Source organism: Perkinsus marinus (assembly GCF_000006405.1).
Source record: "Perkinsus marinus ATCC 50983 genomic scaffold scf_1104296964856, whole genome shotgun sequence".
Classification (NCBI taxonomy): Eukaryota; Perkinsozoa; order Perkinsida; family Perkinsidae; genus Perkinsus; species Perkinsus marinus.
In genome coordinates, this window is record NW_003204538.1 from 167,547 (window position 1) to 184,632 (window position 17,086).

Genomic DNA, 17,086 nt, shown 5'->3' on the forward strand with positions numbered 1-17,086 from the left:
GAGGCAGGTCTACTAGGATGGTTTACCATGCTTTGGTCGTTGTAGTAGATGTTGTTGGTGTTGTAAGCTGCTCCATTATGTCCCATAATACACGAAGACGTCGAGATCTAGAGGCTCAACAATTCTCAGATGATTCAGAGGACGAAGCTCGGGGAGATGAGGATAATAAAAGTGCTAATCCAGAGTGGTTAAAGAAGGCTATAAGGCAGCAGCAAGGAGGAGGGTCTAAGGTGGGCACTGTGAATGCTACATGCATAGTGACTATCTATTGTGGTGGCAGAGAAAGGATGGTAGAGAGGAGAAGGGGGATGCCGAAATGGCCAGAGCTAAGCGTAGGGCTATTAGGATGGGAGAGGATCCTGATGATAGTAAGGATAATATACCCGAAACTGAAGGTAGATATCATCGATACTCGATCAATATGATGATGATTATCATTTATTGCTGAGGTATTGACAATGAGGACCCCGAGATGGCTGTAGACGATGGAATAGTGTTGGAGCCTTTTAATATGAGGAGGGAAAACGAGGAGGGCCACTTTGATGAGTCGGGGTTCTATGTAAGCTAAGGAGGTTAGGTTATTAATACGTAGGTGGATATGATGGTGTACAGGTACAGAGTAGATCAGAGCAAGCAGAGAACTTGGATGCATGGCTGGATTCAGTGGACAAGGGTGACCAAGATTCGACCTATCAGAACGAAGAACAACGCAAGAAGGCTGAGAAGCTACATGCTGAGTTCTGGGGTCAGGGGGATGATGTGGATGAGGATACACAAGGTGACTGCGGTCATCATACTGGTGATGTCACTATTGTCCAACTTTGGTAGAGGTTATCCCACCCCTGCGGGATTTAGTGACACAGATGTACACAATAACGATGGATGTCAAGCAGAGCACACCAAGAGGAGCTCTAAGGGTCCTTAGCCCAACAGTGTCAGCTGAGACTAAGAAGAAGAAGGATGATGCTGAGGTACCGTATCACGATAGTGAAGCCTTTCGATGATGATGTTGTCAGGCTAGGGAATCTCATAGTAGGAAGAAACCAAGATGGCAACAGAAGCAGTCGAATACAGAGGATCCATGCCAGGGAATGTCCGTAGATGAGAAGAAGGCTAAATTTGATGAGTTATCGACTATTCTCGAACAATTGCAAGATCACTATGATCGTATGAGAGTATCTCTCATGGGCATACTAACATCATCCTCTTACATTTTAGGTGACTGTCTTGATGCGACCTTACAGGATATCTATAATACAATACTAGCACTAGCCCAGTCGGGTAAGGACATAGTCTTGATACTTAATGGAGCTCATGACTCTTTAGGAGCCCCATCGGCATCTACAGGAGATGGGTCTGCTATCTCTAGTAAAGACGCTTGATTTCTGTATATGAGGTATTGATCTACTCTGTCGAGTTGCTCACATCATCATACATATCATCGTATAGTGGTAAAGCCTATCGAAGGCTTTGTGGGGGGAGTCGGGGGCCCGTGTTGGCATGCCCTATGATCGTCTTATCGCCCTTCTTGGCCTCGGTGGCATGATCTGTTCAACCCTTCAGGTGTGCTCTGTATATGGTTAGGTTTTTTATCCTTACATCTGGGGTTCCATAATAATGTCAGCACTAGGAAGAACGTCGCCAACTCCAGCTGATGCCATTGGTGTGAAACCACAAGAGTTGATACAGAAGACAGCTTTAGCGAATAATATGATGCTCTTGGGGTCCTGGTAATAGTTGTACTATCCCGTCTTTAGTTATGATCATACTACCTCTTAGTCGAACATTCTCGGCGATCCTTGGAGGCATTCTGGCGGGTATATTCAGAGTAGAAGGTCTACAGTATGGTCTCATCCTTTTCGCTGTAGTACAACTACTTGGATCGTTACTAGTAGGATGATGAGCATACATAGAGAAGACCACTTGCATGATGCATTTTAGTTATACATAAGATTAGGAGGGGATGGTAAGAAGTACTTCATCAATGAGAAGGACATGATGATAGGACAACTCTCCACTGGTCTTATGGTAGTAGGAAGTGTGCCTAGTTCATACAGAATTATCCTCTCTCAGGGTTTCGTACTTATGTGGACGTTAGTATACGATTGTGTCCATATATTCTGATGAAGTCTGTCGGGGGGGTTGTATTATGACTGCTACTCACAAATAGTAGTTTCTTGGTGCTCTCCTGTTGTGCCGTGGCTATCATAAGGGTTCGAGAGCTTCCTCGCAATATAAGTTTTTCGATTATCGACTTATGGACCCATCTGGTGAAGGTGAGGTCGGACCACGACAACGCCGGCCTGATGGTGGAGGTGAGGGCAATGATGACCCAGATGATGATAATGCTCCCCGTCCAGCAGTTGTGGAACACAGACCACAGCCGCCACGCCGAGGTGATCATGGAGGGGGCACTATTGGTAACCAACTGTATATCAACCAGGCTCATCAGTTTGGATACCTCACAAAGCACCGGTTGGAATGTCTCTCAACAGCTGTCTCTCACCTCGGTGTAGATAGTAAGAGTATATTTATAGGTATACCTGAAGGAGCTATGGGAAAGTGTGGGATCCTATTGGCAATTATCGTTGCCCTCTTCGCTTTGGATGTACTACAGTTTATGATATTCGGTAATACCTTCCATCATCATCATGGTAGTGTTCCTCTCCCTCCATTATGTGCTTTGTAGGAGATAACGAATCCCCTACGAGACCTGTAGGGTATTGGTCCGGCTCTAGTAACGGTGATGATGGACGGATGATCGAGGATCATCATCATGGTGTTGAGGTAGTAGTTAAGGTCCACTATCTATCATCATATGATGGTCACCATCATATAGCGTATACCAACTCTCCCCCTTCTCATCAATTCAGGATGAAACTCCCGATATGTCGTGGGAACAATCACGAGAGGGTATAGCCATGAGGCTACGTTTCCAAGCCGCTATGGATGATTTCAAGTAGGACCATCCTATGTTATTGATAATAGATGCTCTAAATCAGCTCGGGCTACCTCAAGGAAAGCCATGATGAATTCTACGCATTGTACCAATCATCCGGCAATTTAACGGCCCTGGCATATGCAGGTGAGCCCTACCCCATATACGTGCATCTATCTGTCATTATCATAGGTCAAACAGCGTTACCATTGAATAGTACCAGAGCTGCGCAGCTACTAGAGGAAGCTGCCAATCAAGGAGAGCCACATGCCCAGTGAGGAGCTTCTTATTAACCTCCCTGCTTGCTAATGAGGAGGAACTTATATTAGGTTCATACTGGGCCTCTATTATTCGAATAATTGTGGTGATCCTCATCGTATAACAATTCCTGGGGAGCATGAAAGAGACTATGGCAAGGGTATACTCTATCTGTAAGATGGTTCCTCATGGTGGCTTACTATGAGATAGTGTGCTCCTTAGATATGCCTCATCCACTGCTGGTCATACTGGTGCATTAATGACTATGGGATATCGTCACTTGTATGGCTATGGAGTCCCTCGTAATTGTGAAACTGCTGCTATGAACTATATTGAGGTACTAGTATACCATCACTGCTCATTGTCACACATCGATCGAATGCTGCCTCTATAACGAGTGCTGTAGGCATATGGAGTTATATCTTTATGAGAGGTCTATCTAGTGTGAAGGGTGTTCTCAATGCTCAGATTGCCCAACGAATAGCACACATCTACTCCACAGGGCTACCACAAGCAGTGGAATTGGTACGATTAAATCTTCAAGGAGTATTGGCTGGAGAGGTAAGAAGTGATAATATCTCCTACAGTGGGAAGATGATAGTCTCGTCTCAGACGGGTACTAAGAAGGGTCTCAGCCCCAATGAGATATCCCTCTTTAAACAGCTTGCCTATGCTGGTGATATTAATATAGCTAGTGCTGTAGGGAAGAGGTAATAATAATGATCTATCGCACTATTACCATTCTTATAGTTATATCATGCTTCAGATACTTACTGGGTGTTGAAGGCTTCCAACAGAGCTATTCTGAGGCTAAGAAGTTCCTCGAACTAGGTGCTTCCCGAGACCATGGTCCATCTCAAGCACTACTTGGATACATGTATGCTGCTGCCCTTGTATATACCATACGCTTCATCATGTGCTTCTATCATGAGGTACTGCCTCGGTCTCGGTGTTGAGGCTGATGTCGCTAAGGCCAGAGCATTGTTCTCGTCTGCGGCTGATCAAGATGATGCCTTGGGTAAGATAGCCTGTAATAGATGGGTGGAGATCATTGGGCAGCAGCAGGTCTCAATGGGTTGGGATATCTAAACTTCGAGGCCCGTGATTTCGATGAAGCATTCTCTAACTTCAACAGGAGTGCTATTAGAGGCTCTGCGGATGGCATGTTCAACTTGGCCAGCCTCTACCTAACAGGTAATAGGAAGTACCTTGTAATACTCTTATACATTCCTTCGTTACAGGTACAGGCACGGTACAGAGTTTTCCTACCGCTTTTATGTGGTATGCCCAAGCACTGGAACGTGGTCATACACCGGCAGCCTATGCCCTTGCTATCATGCATCTCAATGGTGTTGGTAGGTTTAGGGAATATCCTATGTAAAGTATGAGTCGGTTCAGGTACAGTAAGGGATTGCCAAATGGCTGTAAAACTCCTAAAGGAGGTTGCCGAACGGGGTGATTGGGTTACTGATACTCTAGAGGCAGCATATACTCAGAAGACGGTGGATCCTAGAGCCAGTAATTGGTCCAGGGTCTTCCATCTGTATACATGTGTTTAGGTGCACTCACTTTCCTTCAACTAGCAGAAGCTGGTCATGAGGTAGCACAATCCAACTTAGCCCATCTACTTGATCGAGACCACATTAAGCTCTTCCTAACCGAGGCCTCCGAGAAATACGATTCCGAGGACCTGGTAGGAACATTATCATCATCATCATCATCGTTTAGTGTCTATGAGATGTTATCCCTTCAGGATGAGTATAGTGTATTGTCTTCCTCCTCCTCCAAAACAGATAGCATATCATTGATGCGATTATTATCGCGCTTGGAGAAGCCCAACGCATCAGGAAGGGTCTTGGCCCAGCGGTTCTATGAGATGAGTGCTGAACAGGGTAGCCCTTCTAGCGAGTTACGTCTCGGTGACTTTGCGTAAGTTACTAGAACATATAACCTTGCATCATTGGTTACATCATGGTTGGTAAGGTATTATGGTTGGGGGATAGGAGTTCAGCTTGCTGATGTCAACATGAAGGATGATATCGATATGATCGCTGAATGGGGTGATGATGAAAGAGAAGTCACTAAACAATTGCAGACCGCTGATATACGATACTACAAACAGGTAGGTGATGTGCCTTACCGGTGGCCACAGCCTCCTACCCTCAGGCCTCACCTGACTATGATGCGGCATTGGCACACTATAAACGTACAGCAGAAACCCAGGTCATCGCGGAGTGGATGCAACCCTTTATAGGCCAGGCTAGGTACACTCCAGGATACACTCTGAGCTCTAAGGTCTGATCTCAATTAGGTTTGATGTTGGTTTTATGTATCAGTGGGGACTAGGGGGAGTACCAATGGATTTATCCCTAGCTGCCAAGCATTATGAGAAGTGCCTTGAGGTAGGCTATTGCCGTGATGTTTTGGTGAGAGTAGCGGCCAATGGTATCAAGCTGTGTTGAAGGTACATCCCTCGTCGGGTAGTACCGTTGTATCGATAATGCGAGTCGTGCTCAAACTCCAAGAATGGTAATCAGGTGTTTTCCATCATCATTGTTGGAACACTCATCTCTTAGGTATATGAGGTTGCCTGCACGAGACGAGTTGACCATCTCCCTCATTGCTGATAGGCGCCTGAGACTAATAGCAATATGCGCTGTAGCACTCACCTTGTTGGTCCTGATACGGAGCAAATTCGTAAGAACCTTGGTGCAGTACAATGGAGTGCAGTGTATAACCATTCAGGCGATGAGAGCAGAAGAAGAGGATCTCCAGCGGCGGCTAGTTGTGGACAACCCTGATGGAGCAGTAGCAGCAGCAGTTCCACCCGCGGAGTGATCTGCATCTTACTTGTGACGGTCTCTTTAGCTGTGGCCCTCACCTTATCACTGTTATTCTATCAGAATGGCTCGGGGTGACTTTTAGTTCTCAATTAGGGGGTCTAATGTTACGGTCCTATGGAACTTATTGGTCAGGAGTACCTCATCTATGAGTACCTTACAGACATGATATACATAAGACCAACTGATGGGAGGGGGGACGAGGCTCCCTCTTCATGCCTATCATGCGGAGTGGACATCAATCGCCCCTATTGGTAGAGGAAACTGCCAAGTCTCTCACGGTGACGTCGTTGTATTCTGCACGCATGCACACCTTGTCGGGTCACGGAAACTCCCTCAATTCAATTCAGGCAAGCACCAATTGCATAGCTTTGCCTCAATCGTCGCTCTTCAACATTATCACAAATAACTAATCGGAACTCACGGTTCCTTTACTCACTTTCCTTTTTTTCGGTAGCACGCGTTACTGTATAGAGATCGGCTATGTCAACTGTGTTCATTGCAAGCCATGCTGGGCTGTATGCTCCTCCGTTCAATTTAGGCTGCCTTCGGACATCCCTCCTGTTGTTCGAGTTTAGTCATACAAGTCATCTCGATAGACAGACCCATCCTACCCTCATAACAATGGGAGCAAGGATAGATAGGCACCGCCATGCATTGCGATATATACTGTGAGAGTAGTAGTGTTCAGTTTGGTTTGATGACTGATACGGCTAGACAAGTTTTCTTACCTTGGTTGATATCAGCGTAGACCCCAGTGGCCTGCGCATCCCGTTGATCCACATTCCGAGTGTTTTAGGATTGTTCGATCTCTCAGGTTGAATCCATTGGATGCCCTCCTCGTCATCATCTTCATATTGTTCGAGACCAGACATCAGATCCATCCTCTATGTCGCAGGATCCCTGGTAGCACCTCTGGCTGTTGGTATGGCCTTCGGGTTCACTGGTCCGGCTATTGATACTATGAGGAACTCCATGGAAGCACCTGATGGTCGTCATATCGATATTGGTTCGAATACGAATCTGCATGTATTCTCCAGCTCTACTGAGTCGGCCTTCTTTAGTGCAGCCGTGACCTTTGGGGCCGTGATAGGTTCTCTCGTTGGGGGTCCAACTACCGAACTTCTGGGACGTAGAATGGCCTTCCTACTAGCGGCTCCTACCAGTGCATGTGGGTATGTAATCGTTGGAGTTGGTAAAGCTCCATGGCTATTGGTCTTAGGGAGGGCCCTCGAGGGTATCTCTATAGGTATATGCTCATTCAATGGTGCTGTGTACATTCAAGAGATGTCGCCAAGTGATCTAAGAGGTGCCTTCGGATCCTGTACTCAACTTATAACAATTGTTGGTATGATCGTCATATACGGTCTTGGGATGGCTCTACGAACACAGGCGAATTCCTTAGATCCGCTAGCCACCCCTACAACATTCTCGAATTGGAGGGCTCTATCCTTCATTTGTGTAATCCCTTCCGGACTACTCTTCATCATCATGCTCTTTGCGAAAGAGACTCCGCGATGGCTGGCAACAAAGGGGAGATTGAATGAGGCTAAGGCAACTCTCGAGCTCATTAGAGGTGTTCCCATCACCGACCAACGCATCGCTGAGGAGGTTAAAGCTCTCGAATTGGCGTCGATGAAAACTGGACAACGAACTGCCTCATTAGTTGAACGGATAAGGGTGTTGTCATCTTGTAAGCGTCAGATGATTATATCCATCGGTCTACCGTTCTTGAATCAGTTCACGGGACTTAGTGCCATAGTCTTCTACCAAACTACGATTTTCATCAGGTCCGGCCTTCAAAATCCAAACCTCATGTCGTTCACAGTACAATTGTCATCCTTAGCTGGGAACATCCTTGCTTTCTTCTTTATCGATAGACTTGGCAGACGACCTTTAGGTATTTCAAGTAGTTTTGGTATGGGACTCGGTCAGTTCCTAATAGCGCTGTATTTTTATCTTGATAGCATCAATAGAGGGGATGGCCTGGCTTGGCTTTCTCTTGTAGGCTCATATGTCTATCATTTCTCCTTCTCTATGGGGCTAGGGCCACTGATATACCTCTTAGCAGCAGAATTGTTCCCAGACCATGCTAGGGGTTTGGCATCAAGTTTATCCCTCATGACTACATGGTTATTCGCGGCGGTCTTCCTGTTGTCACTCGACCATGCCATAGCGGCAACATCCATGCAAGCTGTCTTTTTCTTCTTCGTCGTAATCTCCTTCATACTGATGATTTTTATATGGTGGTTACTGCCCGAGACTAAAGGCAAGACGTTGGATGAGGTCCAGGTGCTGTTTCAGAGTCAGCGGCCTGTGAAAGACCAAGACTTACAAGTACTGAAATGAATGCTTCTGCGGTATAGGCTCTGCGATGAACTGTACCATTGACTATCGGTGAAAAGTTTTCCCTCATCTTGGTCTTTGTGGCCGGGCTAGCGATTGGCATCTTCTCAAGTTTTTCGATTTCAGCACATTCAGTTCAATCGAGTTATCCGCTAAGATAGGGTCGCCAATATCAACAGTGTTGTGTCTGGAGTAGTTCTACTACCTCTAGGGGAGTAACATAAGGAGTGTGCCCGAGAGAGGTGGAATTATTATGTAACCTTTCCTTCTCGCCCTCGGAGCTCGCTCCTCATTAACTCCATTTTTCGTCTACGCAGGTAAGCGATATCACACATGTATGAAATTGTAATCAACGTCCTGAACTGCCACTCTTAGAACTACCCAACTAACACAGGGTTTTCGCTATTCATCAGTCCCCACAACGCGACTGTCCACTCAACCAAAGCGATCCTGATTGTTGAAGTTATTCCCTTCATGTTGCTTGTAAGTTGTCGATCCATCTCTACAATGGCAGAACAACGGCTCAGGAGGTAGAGTCATACCAAGCGTCGTCACTTCATCATCATCATAGTGAAGTTCCTTGATAGACATGTATGTAGCACCCTAGCTCACTCCGCTTCCCTGGCAGCTCCTGTTATAGCAGTAGTCAGCCTTGAATTCACCAATCTAGCCATAAATACTATGCTCACTACATCCCGATACCCCCCACTTCTGAATCCAGTATTTTATGGTATCTTTAATTCTTTCAGTACCGTCTCCACCTCTGATGCCTTGGGCCATTAGTAAATGGGTTGAATCTTCGGACAATTACTCGTCACTCTGTTCACGTCATGGTCTCCTACAAGTATCTGTGCGTTGTTGACCGCCAAGAGTCGACGTCACAGTCTCTCCACTAGGTTTCCTCTCCTTCCCCATCGGTATGAAGGAGATATGAACTGCATCTTAGCATAATCCATGATAACCACTCATCGGCACGTCTATCGGCAGCTATATAGATTGTGTGCCCTGTCTCCAATGCTTGCGTTCGTAAGCGTTATAATTAAGGTGACACGCGCTGGCAACATTACGGACCATTAACGGTGTATAGCCGTAGATATCAACCTTAGTTGTTCGAGTGAACTTTGAGGGTTCTAAGTTGAGGCAACATCTCGGAAGTAGTTGCGTCCGAGAATCACGTAAAATACTTTGCACGGAGTGATGAATCTCTTTTCACAAGTCATTTCAAGAGGGGTGTCTCGGCCCTCAGAGAGTGAGCATGGGGCACCACCAATATCGAGGCCGTGAGGATTCGTGTTGGAATATGCCATGGCCTATTCCAATAGATTTGGGAGGGCCGAGGACTCCAATTTATCCGAGTTGCGTATAGTTTCTTAGTTTAGTTTATGTTCTGGGAGACATCAGAAAAGGCCGAACGTCTATCCGATCGGAGAGCACTGCTAGCGGTTACTGCTGTTTTACCGGCTCCTCTTCTTGTTGGCCTCTGTTGCGGTTTTACCGCTCCTGTCATCGACACAATGCAGAATACTGTTGCCACTCCAGATGGGGAACATATCGAAATTGGCGTTAACTCAGATCTCTTCGTCTTTGATTCGACGATGGTCGCGAGTTTCTTCAGCGCTGCCCTCACTCTGGGTGCTCTTATCGGTACTCTCTCAGGAGGTCCCATCGCTGAACGTACAGGTCGACGAGTCGCTCTCCTAATCGCTGGCCCTCTCAATGTCGCGGCTTTCCTTATTATTGCTCTCTGTAAGAATATCCCAGCTCTCATCATAGCACGGCTAATAGCCGGGTTTTCTATGGGTATATGCTCCTTCATATGTTCTGTATATATCAGTGAGATTTCGCCGACTAGACTGCGTGGTCTATTGGGTAGCTGTACTCAATTGCTTATGGGTTTGGGTATATTGCTTGTTTACATTCTAGGAGCTGTGTGTCGCACAGATGGAGGGTCCTCCGATCCTCTGGCCACTTCTAAGACATTCTGTCGTTGGCGTTTGGTCGCGTATATCTGCCTCATTCCTGGTGCATTGTTGACTATTGCTATGTTCTTCGCTCCTGAAACTCCAAGATGGCTTGCAACTCGCGGTAGGCTGCAAGAAGCGGAGGAAACATTGTGTAGACTCAGAGATGTCGATTCTGTCGCCGACCCGAGAATTGCAGAGGAAGTCAAAGCTCTTGAAGATATCGTTGAAAACCTAGGGAAAAGAAAAGGAGGATTATCCGACTTGAAGAGGAGGTTCGATATTCTATGGCATTGTCCAAAGCAAGTTGCTATCGTAACGCTGACTAACATCGGTACACAATTCTCTGGTACCAATGCTCAAACCTTCTACCAGGATACTATATTCCAAGCGGCTGGGTTGAAGAACTCATCAGTCCTTGCTATAACAGTACGAGTATCGAGTACAGTAGCGACGTTACCGAGTATGTACCTATTGGATCGTGTCGGGCGCCGGCCTCTTCTCATCAGCAGTTGGATAGGCATCACAATTAGTCAGCTTTTGATGGGTATCTTCTTCTACCTCGATCGGGATGGTGATGCACAACATCTTGCCTGGCTCGCTCTATTAGCAACCTATGGTTATCAGTTATCATACTCTTGGGGTTGTGGTCCTATTAGATGGATGCTCGCCTCAGAGATCTTCCCAGACGAGGCACGAGGCTTGGCGTCTGCTATTGCTACTACGTCCAATTGGACTGGGGCGTTCTTCTTTGTCCTCTTCCTCGAGTCTTGCATTGAGGCAACTTCAATGCAAGCTGCTTTCTTCTTCTTCTCCTGTGTCGGTGCTCTCATGACAGTGTTCGAGTGGTATATGGTACCAGAGACCAAAGGTAAAACCTTCGAAGAGATTCAAGAGATGTTCGACAATTAGCTGATCGTTGTTTTCCGACCGGCTTCTTCTGCCTGGTTTCTTCACATTCTATGTATATTCTGCACTGTTGAGAGTGACCCTGGGTCATTGCCCCATCCGTCATATTTCTCCGTTGTAGTTTTGTATATTACAAATCTGCAATGGTATACTATATAGTAATTGGAATCTTGTGTGGTACACTTTGTTTCGCCATTTATCGACTGGTTGAGTTCGTAGTGGAACCGGTGAGACGTTGTTTCAGCCTCCATCGTGCATTATTAGAATACTGGCAGGCGATGTGTTCCACACGATGTGGATGTCGGCCGACACACCATGCACTTTAGAGTAACTAGTATGCGTTGAAGTTTTATGCTTCTATCAATGTCTAGCGCTATAGAAAGGGTTTATCCTGGGAGATTCACCAAGTGTACCATATGCGTGATTTGTTGGAACGGATTTACATGTCCCTACCGACTAACTACTATAATTCTGTCAATCGGACAGCGGCCATCACAAACTGCACCTTAGATAGCCCATATTCTACGGGGAGACTGCTAACACAAGTCGGAAAACCCTCAAGAAACTCCACTGGAGGTGCCGTTCCCTTCTCGCGATACCCTTAGAGCCTTCGACCGCGCTTGTCGCGATAATTGAGCAGAGACCATCCTAAATTGCAGCGAAGAGGATAAACTGATCGTAGGTGCATACATCAAAGACGTCTTACGTATTGAGTGCCCAAAATAAATGTGGAGGAAGACTTCCAGGCTCGATGACTAATGATGTTGACGAGGCTTCCTGAACATCGAAAAACGAACTCATGGAACATATCAATAGACCCGAAAAGGTACCTCTGATTCCCCATCTTGAATGACTCTCTCAACATCAGTAAGCGACATGAACTTTACCACCTCAGCGAGATGATGGTCGTGAAGCTTGCTGATCCGTCGACAAAGCCTTTGGACTTCATCTTCACTTGGAAGGGCTGTCCAATCTAATGAACGATGATACTACTGTACTGAACCCTGAAGAGTGATCACCTTTGCCCGCCTCTGTTAACTCGCCATCGGCCGCAGTCCCTTCAGCACCGGTCAGCACCTATGTAGTTACCCCAATACCAGATTAACGATCCACGGCAATCCACCTTCATTTTCCGTTTCTTATTACGTCCACCACCACCACCAACACCATCATTATTATTCCCTTCTATAAAGAGGTGATTGCTATGATCTTTTCCGGCCTTGGATTTCTCCAATGCCGTTCTGCTTTTCCTCTTCCGTTTATCCTCAGTGCCTATCCGCCACTCGTCATCATCGCAGCAGCTCCGCTCTACACTACCATCCTTTTTAGCCTTGCTCTTTTCCCCGCTTTTTCGCTTCGCTCCGCTAGACTTGTTCCCATTTCCCAAAGTTTCGGACTCTTTCTCGGACGATGTGGAGGGTGTCGCCGCAGTTGCCGGACTCGACCCATCCTTCACCAACTCAGGGACCATCTTGTGGATCCAAGTATCTTTCCGTGTGCGACTAGTAGCACGCATGCGCATTGCGCTATGGGCGATATCACTACTAACATCATTAAACCTGGGTACAAATATATCATTATCATCAACAGCCACTACGCAGCTCCACACGTCAGACAATTCTGCCAGATTTGCTCAATGTCGTTGAAAAACTCCAAAACGCTACCATACCGCCTATACAAGTACAGTACTCGAAGTTGGTAGCAGGAGTAAGCACTACCCACATTCCTTAGCCCTCCCAGCCTGAGGATGTTTCTTCAACTTCTTAGACTTCACAGTTAAGAGCAGTCGTGCTTCCACTGTACCTGTGATGATCGATGGGTTCAACTGCAGACAGCATGCAAGTTACCAAGATCCCTCGGTCGCTTTATCATCAAAGGGTATTCGTCAAGACCTAGCTCCTTCCATCGTACAGGCTCTTTGAAATTATCAGAGTCGGGAGATCCCCGTAGTGATTCTATCACCTGGGCAGCTACGAAGTGATGCCCATCAACTCTTTGAACTCGTGTAGTACCTCCAACAGGCCCGTAGCTATACTCTGAGTAATCTTAGTCGCCGCTAAGACCTGATCCTCAGTACGACTACCGACTGCTCGCATGATGGCCGTTCATAAAACTAGGGTAAAACTAGCCGATCTAAACTGAACCAAAGGCCGAGGAGAAAAGAAAAAAGTGTGTGAGAGCCTATGAGTCGATGTGGTGCTATTGCTGATACGAGCCTGGAGCTCCACCCATGCCAGGGTTGCCAGTAGCCATGAACCATAGAAGAGCTGCCAATACCAACGCTCGAGGGCCCATCATCAAGGTTATCAAAGCAAGTAGGATGATCTAAGGATGCATATCGTCATATTGCAGGAGTTGGAGATGAAGTTATTACATATAGCAGAGGAACATCTAAGCTAGGACGACCCACCATGGCTGGTACTGAAGAGTAATAAGAGTCCAATACGACTAAGCCACTACCCTCCTCCTACTAGTGACGACTCTCCCTTCTATTCCAAGCAAACGTTCGATCTGGGCTCTGATTCCGGGTTGGCCTCCTTCCCCCCTACATAGCTGTGCTCAACACTGCTTGGAAGTGACATTACTATTACTGAGGCTGACTGCTCCTGTTGTTGTTGCTGCTGCTATACTGATAGGCACTGCTGCCACTAGTAGTACTAGTATGCTCAGTAGGGCCACCAGATGCCGATGACCATTCCGCTGATGAGCGGAAGTTTTCTTGCCCACCTGACCATTCACTTCATGCGTGGTTATGCAACGACGTGAATACCATTGCTCGATGCCGTCGATTTATTCTGCCTCTTCCTCCCTGCCGCCCTAGGGTCTGAGTCCGGCACTATCTCCCCGTCAATGATAAGAACCATTACTCAATAACTTTACAACTACAACCAAGGAGCAGCAGACATAATACGCAAATGACAAACTAAACTGGTTTTTCATGGATTGTGAAGAAACTAGATAACTAGCAGTGGTAGTCAGAATAGTACTGTACAATATGGGCTTAGGCGGCAAAGGAACTCTCCGGAGGGCAGGTCTCCTTAGGGTGCTTCGACTCGAAGTGCTGCGTTAGGACTTTGTAGTTCGTCATTTGCAACTAATAACGACTATAGCAGAGAGAACCGGGCTAATATTATCATTACCATGCATTGAGGACAAGTCATCTTAAGAGCTGCCTTCTGACCAGCCAATTGGCTACCTATTACAACAACTTCATGCATGGTAGAGGATGAGGCAGTACCTTTATGAGCATCCTTGGCCTTCTTCAATGCATTCTTCCTCTGGGATTCTGCCTTCTGCTGACCGCGAGCCATTACTAGATTAGTAGGAATACAACTACTCCTAATGACGTTCACAATGGTGAGACTCTTTAAAACACAAAACCGCCACTTCTGAATACACTTTCTCATGAGGACAACAAGCCGTGGCACAAAGTCAAGTGTACCTGATCGGTGGCAGCAGCTACGACAAAATGATGGAAGGGGACAGAACAGCACACAATTCCTTAGCCTAGGGTGGCTCAACCCAACACGGTGATATTACATCCTCTTCCCTCCCAAGAATACTCCACGATACGTCTCATGTACTCGTCGTGATGGTCTAACCACAGAAGAGATGGCCCTCTGCAATGTGGGTAGCTGTCCTCACCGGTATTGGACCGTAGGAGCTTCATCACTCGCAGAAGAGCCAACATTACTGGCCCGCCTTTGTCGTTCCATAAACCTCCTAGCAAGCGAGAGTTGTCGTTTGGCGATATGAGAGAGGTCAGGAGGAGGCCTACAGGAACCTTGTCTGCTCTACAATCTAGGGACTGACTAACTTCCAGAGTCTAGATGGTATGGCACCAGCGTCAAATATCGGGCCCAATGTACGGTAAGCAAGAGGTGGTAAGGAGTTACCAAGATACTACAAAAAGGGGTTATCATCGAGCTAATACACTCTCTACCTTAGAATAACCAGCAGGATGCAGCTGAGTTATGGGGCGAGGAAGGCTAGTCGAAGATGTGCATCTGAAGAGAACCTTACAATGTGATATTCACAATAGCCTCCGCCACTTGAGTAAATGTGTTGCTGCTGGGACCGTATGGTCACTTCGAGCGAGGAGATGCGGCATTGACATCCGTCCACTACTCCCACTGTATGGTCCTCGACTGCCACTCCTGCCAGGTGTCAGGATGGCTCCCTGAATATGACCTATTCTACAGCCACCACGCTTAACCTCAATATTCCGTGCAATAAGTGAGTTCGCTTATATCACAATACCTCTCGAATGCATCCCCGCAAACTCCTTTTATTTCGAGCTCTGAGGAATCCCAAGCGGGAGTCTATCGTTGCGGCCATGATCCAACCTAATCCGTATCTGTCAACCTAAAGATGCGTCCATCCAACACAACATTACTTTCCTCATACGGACACGCCTCATTGCAAGGACGTGCGTGCACAGTACCACATCTTTTTCTATCTAAGGGCGAAGCCTATCCCGAACCCTGAGATGGGCCCGGACTGACTGCCTCTGATGAGGTCCCAACATTCTTTTAAAAATCCTAGTACTGCGTGATAATTACCAACCCTAGGACCTCTAATGCGTCCTTCTTACCCACAACCCTGGACCTGAGCTCATCGAGAGTCCACGGCTCTCTCGAGAGATGATGGATGATGGCACCACCTTCGTCGTCTACTTTGGGGTCCGACTCCATGTAGACAGAATACGATAGAGTCCATAAGGTATGCCCAGACTCCCGTACCACTCCTTTTCCACATCATACCTCCCCGTTATTCCTCAACTCAATAGGCTACCCGTATCTTCTCTGCGGAGAGCTCTTCCAGTTTGAGCAAGAGACCCTATGGTGTACCCACCCTCAGCGGCTAGAGACTGGGCCATATGAGCCTCTTGCTATCTTGCAGTTACTCTGGGCGCGGTCTTACTCGAGTAGTAGCACGCATGTGCGGGAAGGTTGAATAGGAGCCTCTTGATAAACAGTGGCTGTGGAGGATACTTCTACGGAAGGAGTGGCCCATCCCTCGTAATTTATCAGCGCATGTGAATTCCAGATAAACTCAGGTACCATTTTGGAGCACTCCAACAGTAGTTAAATCACCCTGGTGCTATCCATATTCGATAAGTTATGACAGTGTGAAAAATTGAAGTAGTGTTGATAGATCACCTCTCACCGGTGTTCCTGTCTATCACTGAGCGAAGTTTCATCATTCGGCTGAGGAACGGTGAATCAGGTTGGAGTATCAATATCATTTCTGCAATGGTGGAATCCTCTGCCAGCACTTTTCCCCACGGTTTTCATCAGAACGTCATAGCTCGTCGGGTGTATGGAGTGGTTTACCATTGGGGATAGCTGCTCATCGAGAGCTTCAAAGTGCTACCTTTGTACGGTTCACTATATTCACGCGCTATAAAACTACGGGATGTGAGGCCTTTATTTTTGCATCATTGTGTATATATAGGAGTTACCAATACCAGAGTCAGCTATAATCAACCCAATACCTGTTTAAAAGTCCCATGAAAATATCCTTCCGTGATAAGCTGATGAATGATGGCTATCAGCATCTCAACCATCAACGTGAGGAGGATAGCAGCGGAGGGTCTACTCGTACTGGCAGGGACCAGTGCCGGTAAGCGTCCAAAGGCCTGGTCTATGATGCTTGCTATAGGTATGGCTGTGGACGCCCATGTGCTGAGGGGTTCACTGCGAGTTTGGAACGGTAATACCTACCGCGCGCCACGACATTCACCACTTCATAGGTATGACGTTTGCTGCTGGGATTGTGCGGCAGCTGGTGGGAAGGGGTCACACGACCCCCATTGTGGTTCTAATGTGGTG

At 46.9% G+C, this 17,086-nt stretch overlaps 9 protein-coding genes across 9 annotated transcripts in view; 5 read left to right on the forward strand and 4 right to left on the reverse strand.

Annotated features, from left to right (window-relative positions):
• Positions 1 to 72: 72 nt before the first annotated feature.
• On the forward strand, positions 73 to 1,382 carry Pmar_PMAR005933 (CD2 antigen cytoplasmic tail-binding protein, putative; the record flags this gene model as incomplete). The annotated part of the gene is made up of 8 exons (XM_002769829.1): positions 73 to 230; positions 281 to 395; positions 450 to 559; positions 613 to 778; positions 829 to 971; positions 1,017 to 1,167; positions 1,219 to 1,281; positions 1,327 to 1,382. Exons 1-8 carry the CDS (start codon positions 78 to 80, stop codon positions 1,380 to 1,382), a joined length of 957 nt encoding a protein of 318 aa, XP_002769875.1. The 5' UTR covers positions 73 to 77.
• A 235-nt stretch (positions 1,383 to 1,617) lies between these two features.
• Pmar_PMAR005934 (conserved hypothetical protein) lies at positions 1,618 to 2,124 on the forward strand (the record flags this gene model as incomplete). The annotated part of the gene is made up of 4 exons (XM_002769830.1): positions 1,618 to 1,730; positions 1,780 to 1,864; positions 1,942 to 2,028; positions 2,074 to 2,124. 4 exons carry the CDS (start codon positions 1,618 to 1,620, stop codon positions 2,122 to 2,124), a joined length of 336 nt encoding a protein of 111 aa, XP_002769876.1.
• Positions 2,125 to 2,244: 120 nt separating this feature from the next.
• Positions 2,245 to 6,075, forward strand: Pmar_PMAR005935 (hypothetical protein). The gene is made up of 23 exons (XM_002769831.1): positions 2,245 to 2,396; positions 2,538 to 2,630; positions 2,690 to 2,787; positions 2,874 to 2,959; positions 3,003 to 3,085; positions 3,131 to 3,212; positions 3,268 to 3,369; positions 3,419 to 3,533; positions 3,665 to 3,757; positions 3,809 to 3,906; positions 3,963 to 4,073; positions 4,129 to 4,214; positions 4,262 to 4,390; positions 4,438 to 4,551; positions 4,595 to 4,714; positions 4,756 to 4,889; positions 4,950 to 5,125; positions 5,180 to 5,318; positions 5,363 to 5,460; positions 5,508 to 5,598; positions 5,661 to 5,725; positions 5,773 to 5,893; positions 5,942 to 6,075. The coding sequence occupies exons 1-23, from the start codon at positions 2,258 to 2,260 to the stop codon at positions 6,032 to 6,034; spliced, it is 2,466 nt and encodes an 821-aa protein (XP_002769877.1). The 5' UTR covers positions 2,245 to 2,257; the 3' UTR covers positions 6,035 to 6,075.
• Positions 6,076 to 8,057: 1,982 nt separating this feature from the next.
• Positions 8,058 to 8,264, reverse strand: Pmar_PMAR005936 (hypothetical protein; the record flags this gene model as incomplete). Its single annotated transcript, XM_002769832.1, has 1 exon — positions 8,058 to 8,264. The coding sequence occupies one exon, from the start codon at positions 8,262 to 8,264 to the stop codon at positions 8,058 to 8,060; it is 207 nt and encodes a 68-aa protein (XP_002769878.1).
• Positions 8,265 to 9,428: 1,164 nt separating this feature from the next.
• Positions 9,429 to 11,365, forward strand: Pmar_PMAR005937 (hexose transporter, putative). The gene has a single exon (XM_002769833.1). It carries the CDS (start codon positions 9,765 to 9,767, stop codon positions 11,253 to 11,255), a length of 1,491 nt encoding a protein of 496 aa, XP_002769879.1. The 5' UTR covers positions 9,429 to 9,764; the 3' UTR covers positions 11,256 to 11,365.
• A 535-nt stretch (positions 11,366 to 11,900) lies between these two features.
• On the reverse strand, positions 11,901 to 13,348 carry Pmar_PMAR005938 (hypothetical protein; the record flags this gene model as incomplete). The annotated part of the gene is made up of 8 exons (XM_002769834.1): positions 11,901 to 11,953; positions 12,272 to 12,329; positions 12,376 to 12,524; positions 12,570 to 12,811; positions 12,850 to 12,924; positions 12,971 to 13,055; positions 13,100 to 13,214; positions 13,265 to 13,348. The coding sequence occupies 8 exons, from the start codon at positions 13,346 to 13,348 to the stop codon at positions 11,901 to 11,903; spliced, it is 861 nt and encodes a 286-aa protein (XP_002769880.1).
• A 103-nt stretch (positions 13,349 to 13,451) lies between these two features.
• Pmar_PMAR005939 (hypothetical protein) lies at positions 13,452 to 13,665 on the reverse strand (the record flags this gene model as incomplete). The annotated part of the gene is made up of 2 exons (XM_002769835.1): positions 13,452 to 13,577; positions 13,627 to 13,665. 2 exons carry the CDS (start codon positions 13,663 to 13,665, stop codon positions 13,452 to 13,454), a joined length of 165 nt encoding a protein of 54 aa, XP_002769881.1.
• A 588-nt stretch (positions 13,666 to 14,253) lies between these two features.
• Positions 14,254 to 14,563, reverse strand: Pmar_PMAR005940 (zinc finger protein, putative; the record flags this gene model as incomplete). The annotated part of the gene is made up of 3 exons (XM_002769836.1): positions 14,254 to 14,346; positions 14,393 to 14,448; positions 14,491 to 14,563. The coding sequence occupies 3 exons, from the start codon at positions 14,561 to 14,563 to the stop codon at positions 14,254 to 14,256; spliced, it is 222 nt and encodes a 73-aa protein (XP_002769882.1).
• A 2,201-nt stretch (positions 14,564 to 16,764) lies between these two features.
• The window catches only part of Pmar_PMAR005941 (calcium-dependent protein kinase, putative), a gene marked incomplete at both ends in the record, with an annotated part of 2,056 nt that continues 1,734 nt past the window's right edge, over positions 16,765 to 17,086 (forward strand). The window contains 3 exons of the mRNA XM_002769837.1: positions 16,765 to 16,877; positions 16,917 to 16,967; positions 17,008 to 17,042. Coding sequence (XP_002769883.1) covers positions 16,765 to 16,877; positions 16,917 to 16,967; positions 17,008 to 17,042 — 199 coding nt within the window. The remainder of the gene's footprint in view (positions 16,878 to 16,916; positions 16,968 to 17,007; positions 17,043 to 17,086) is intronic.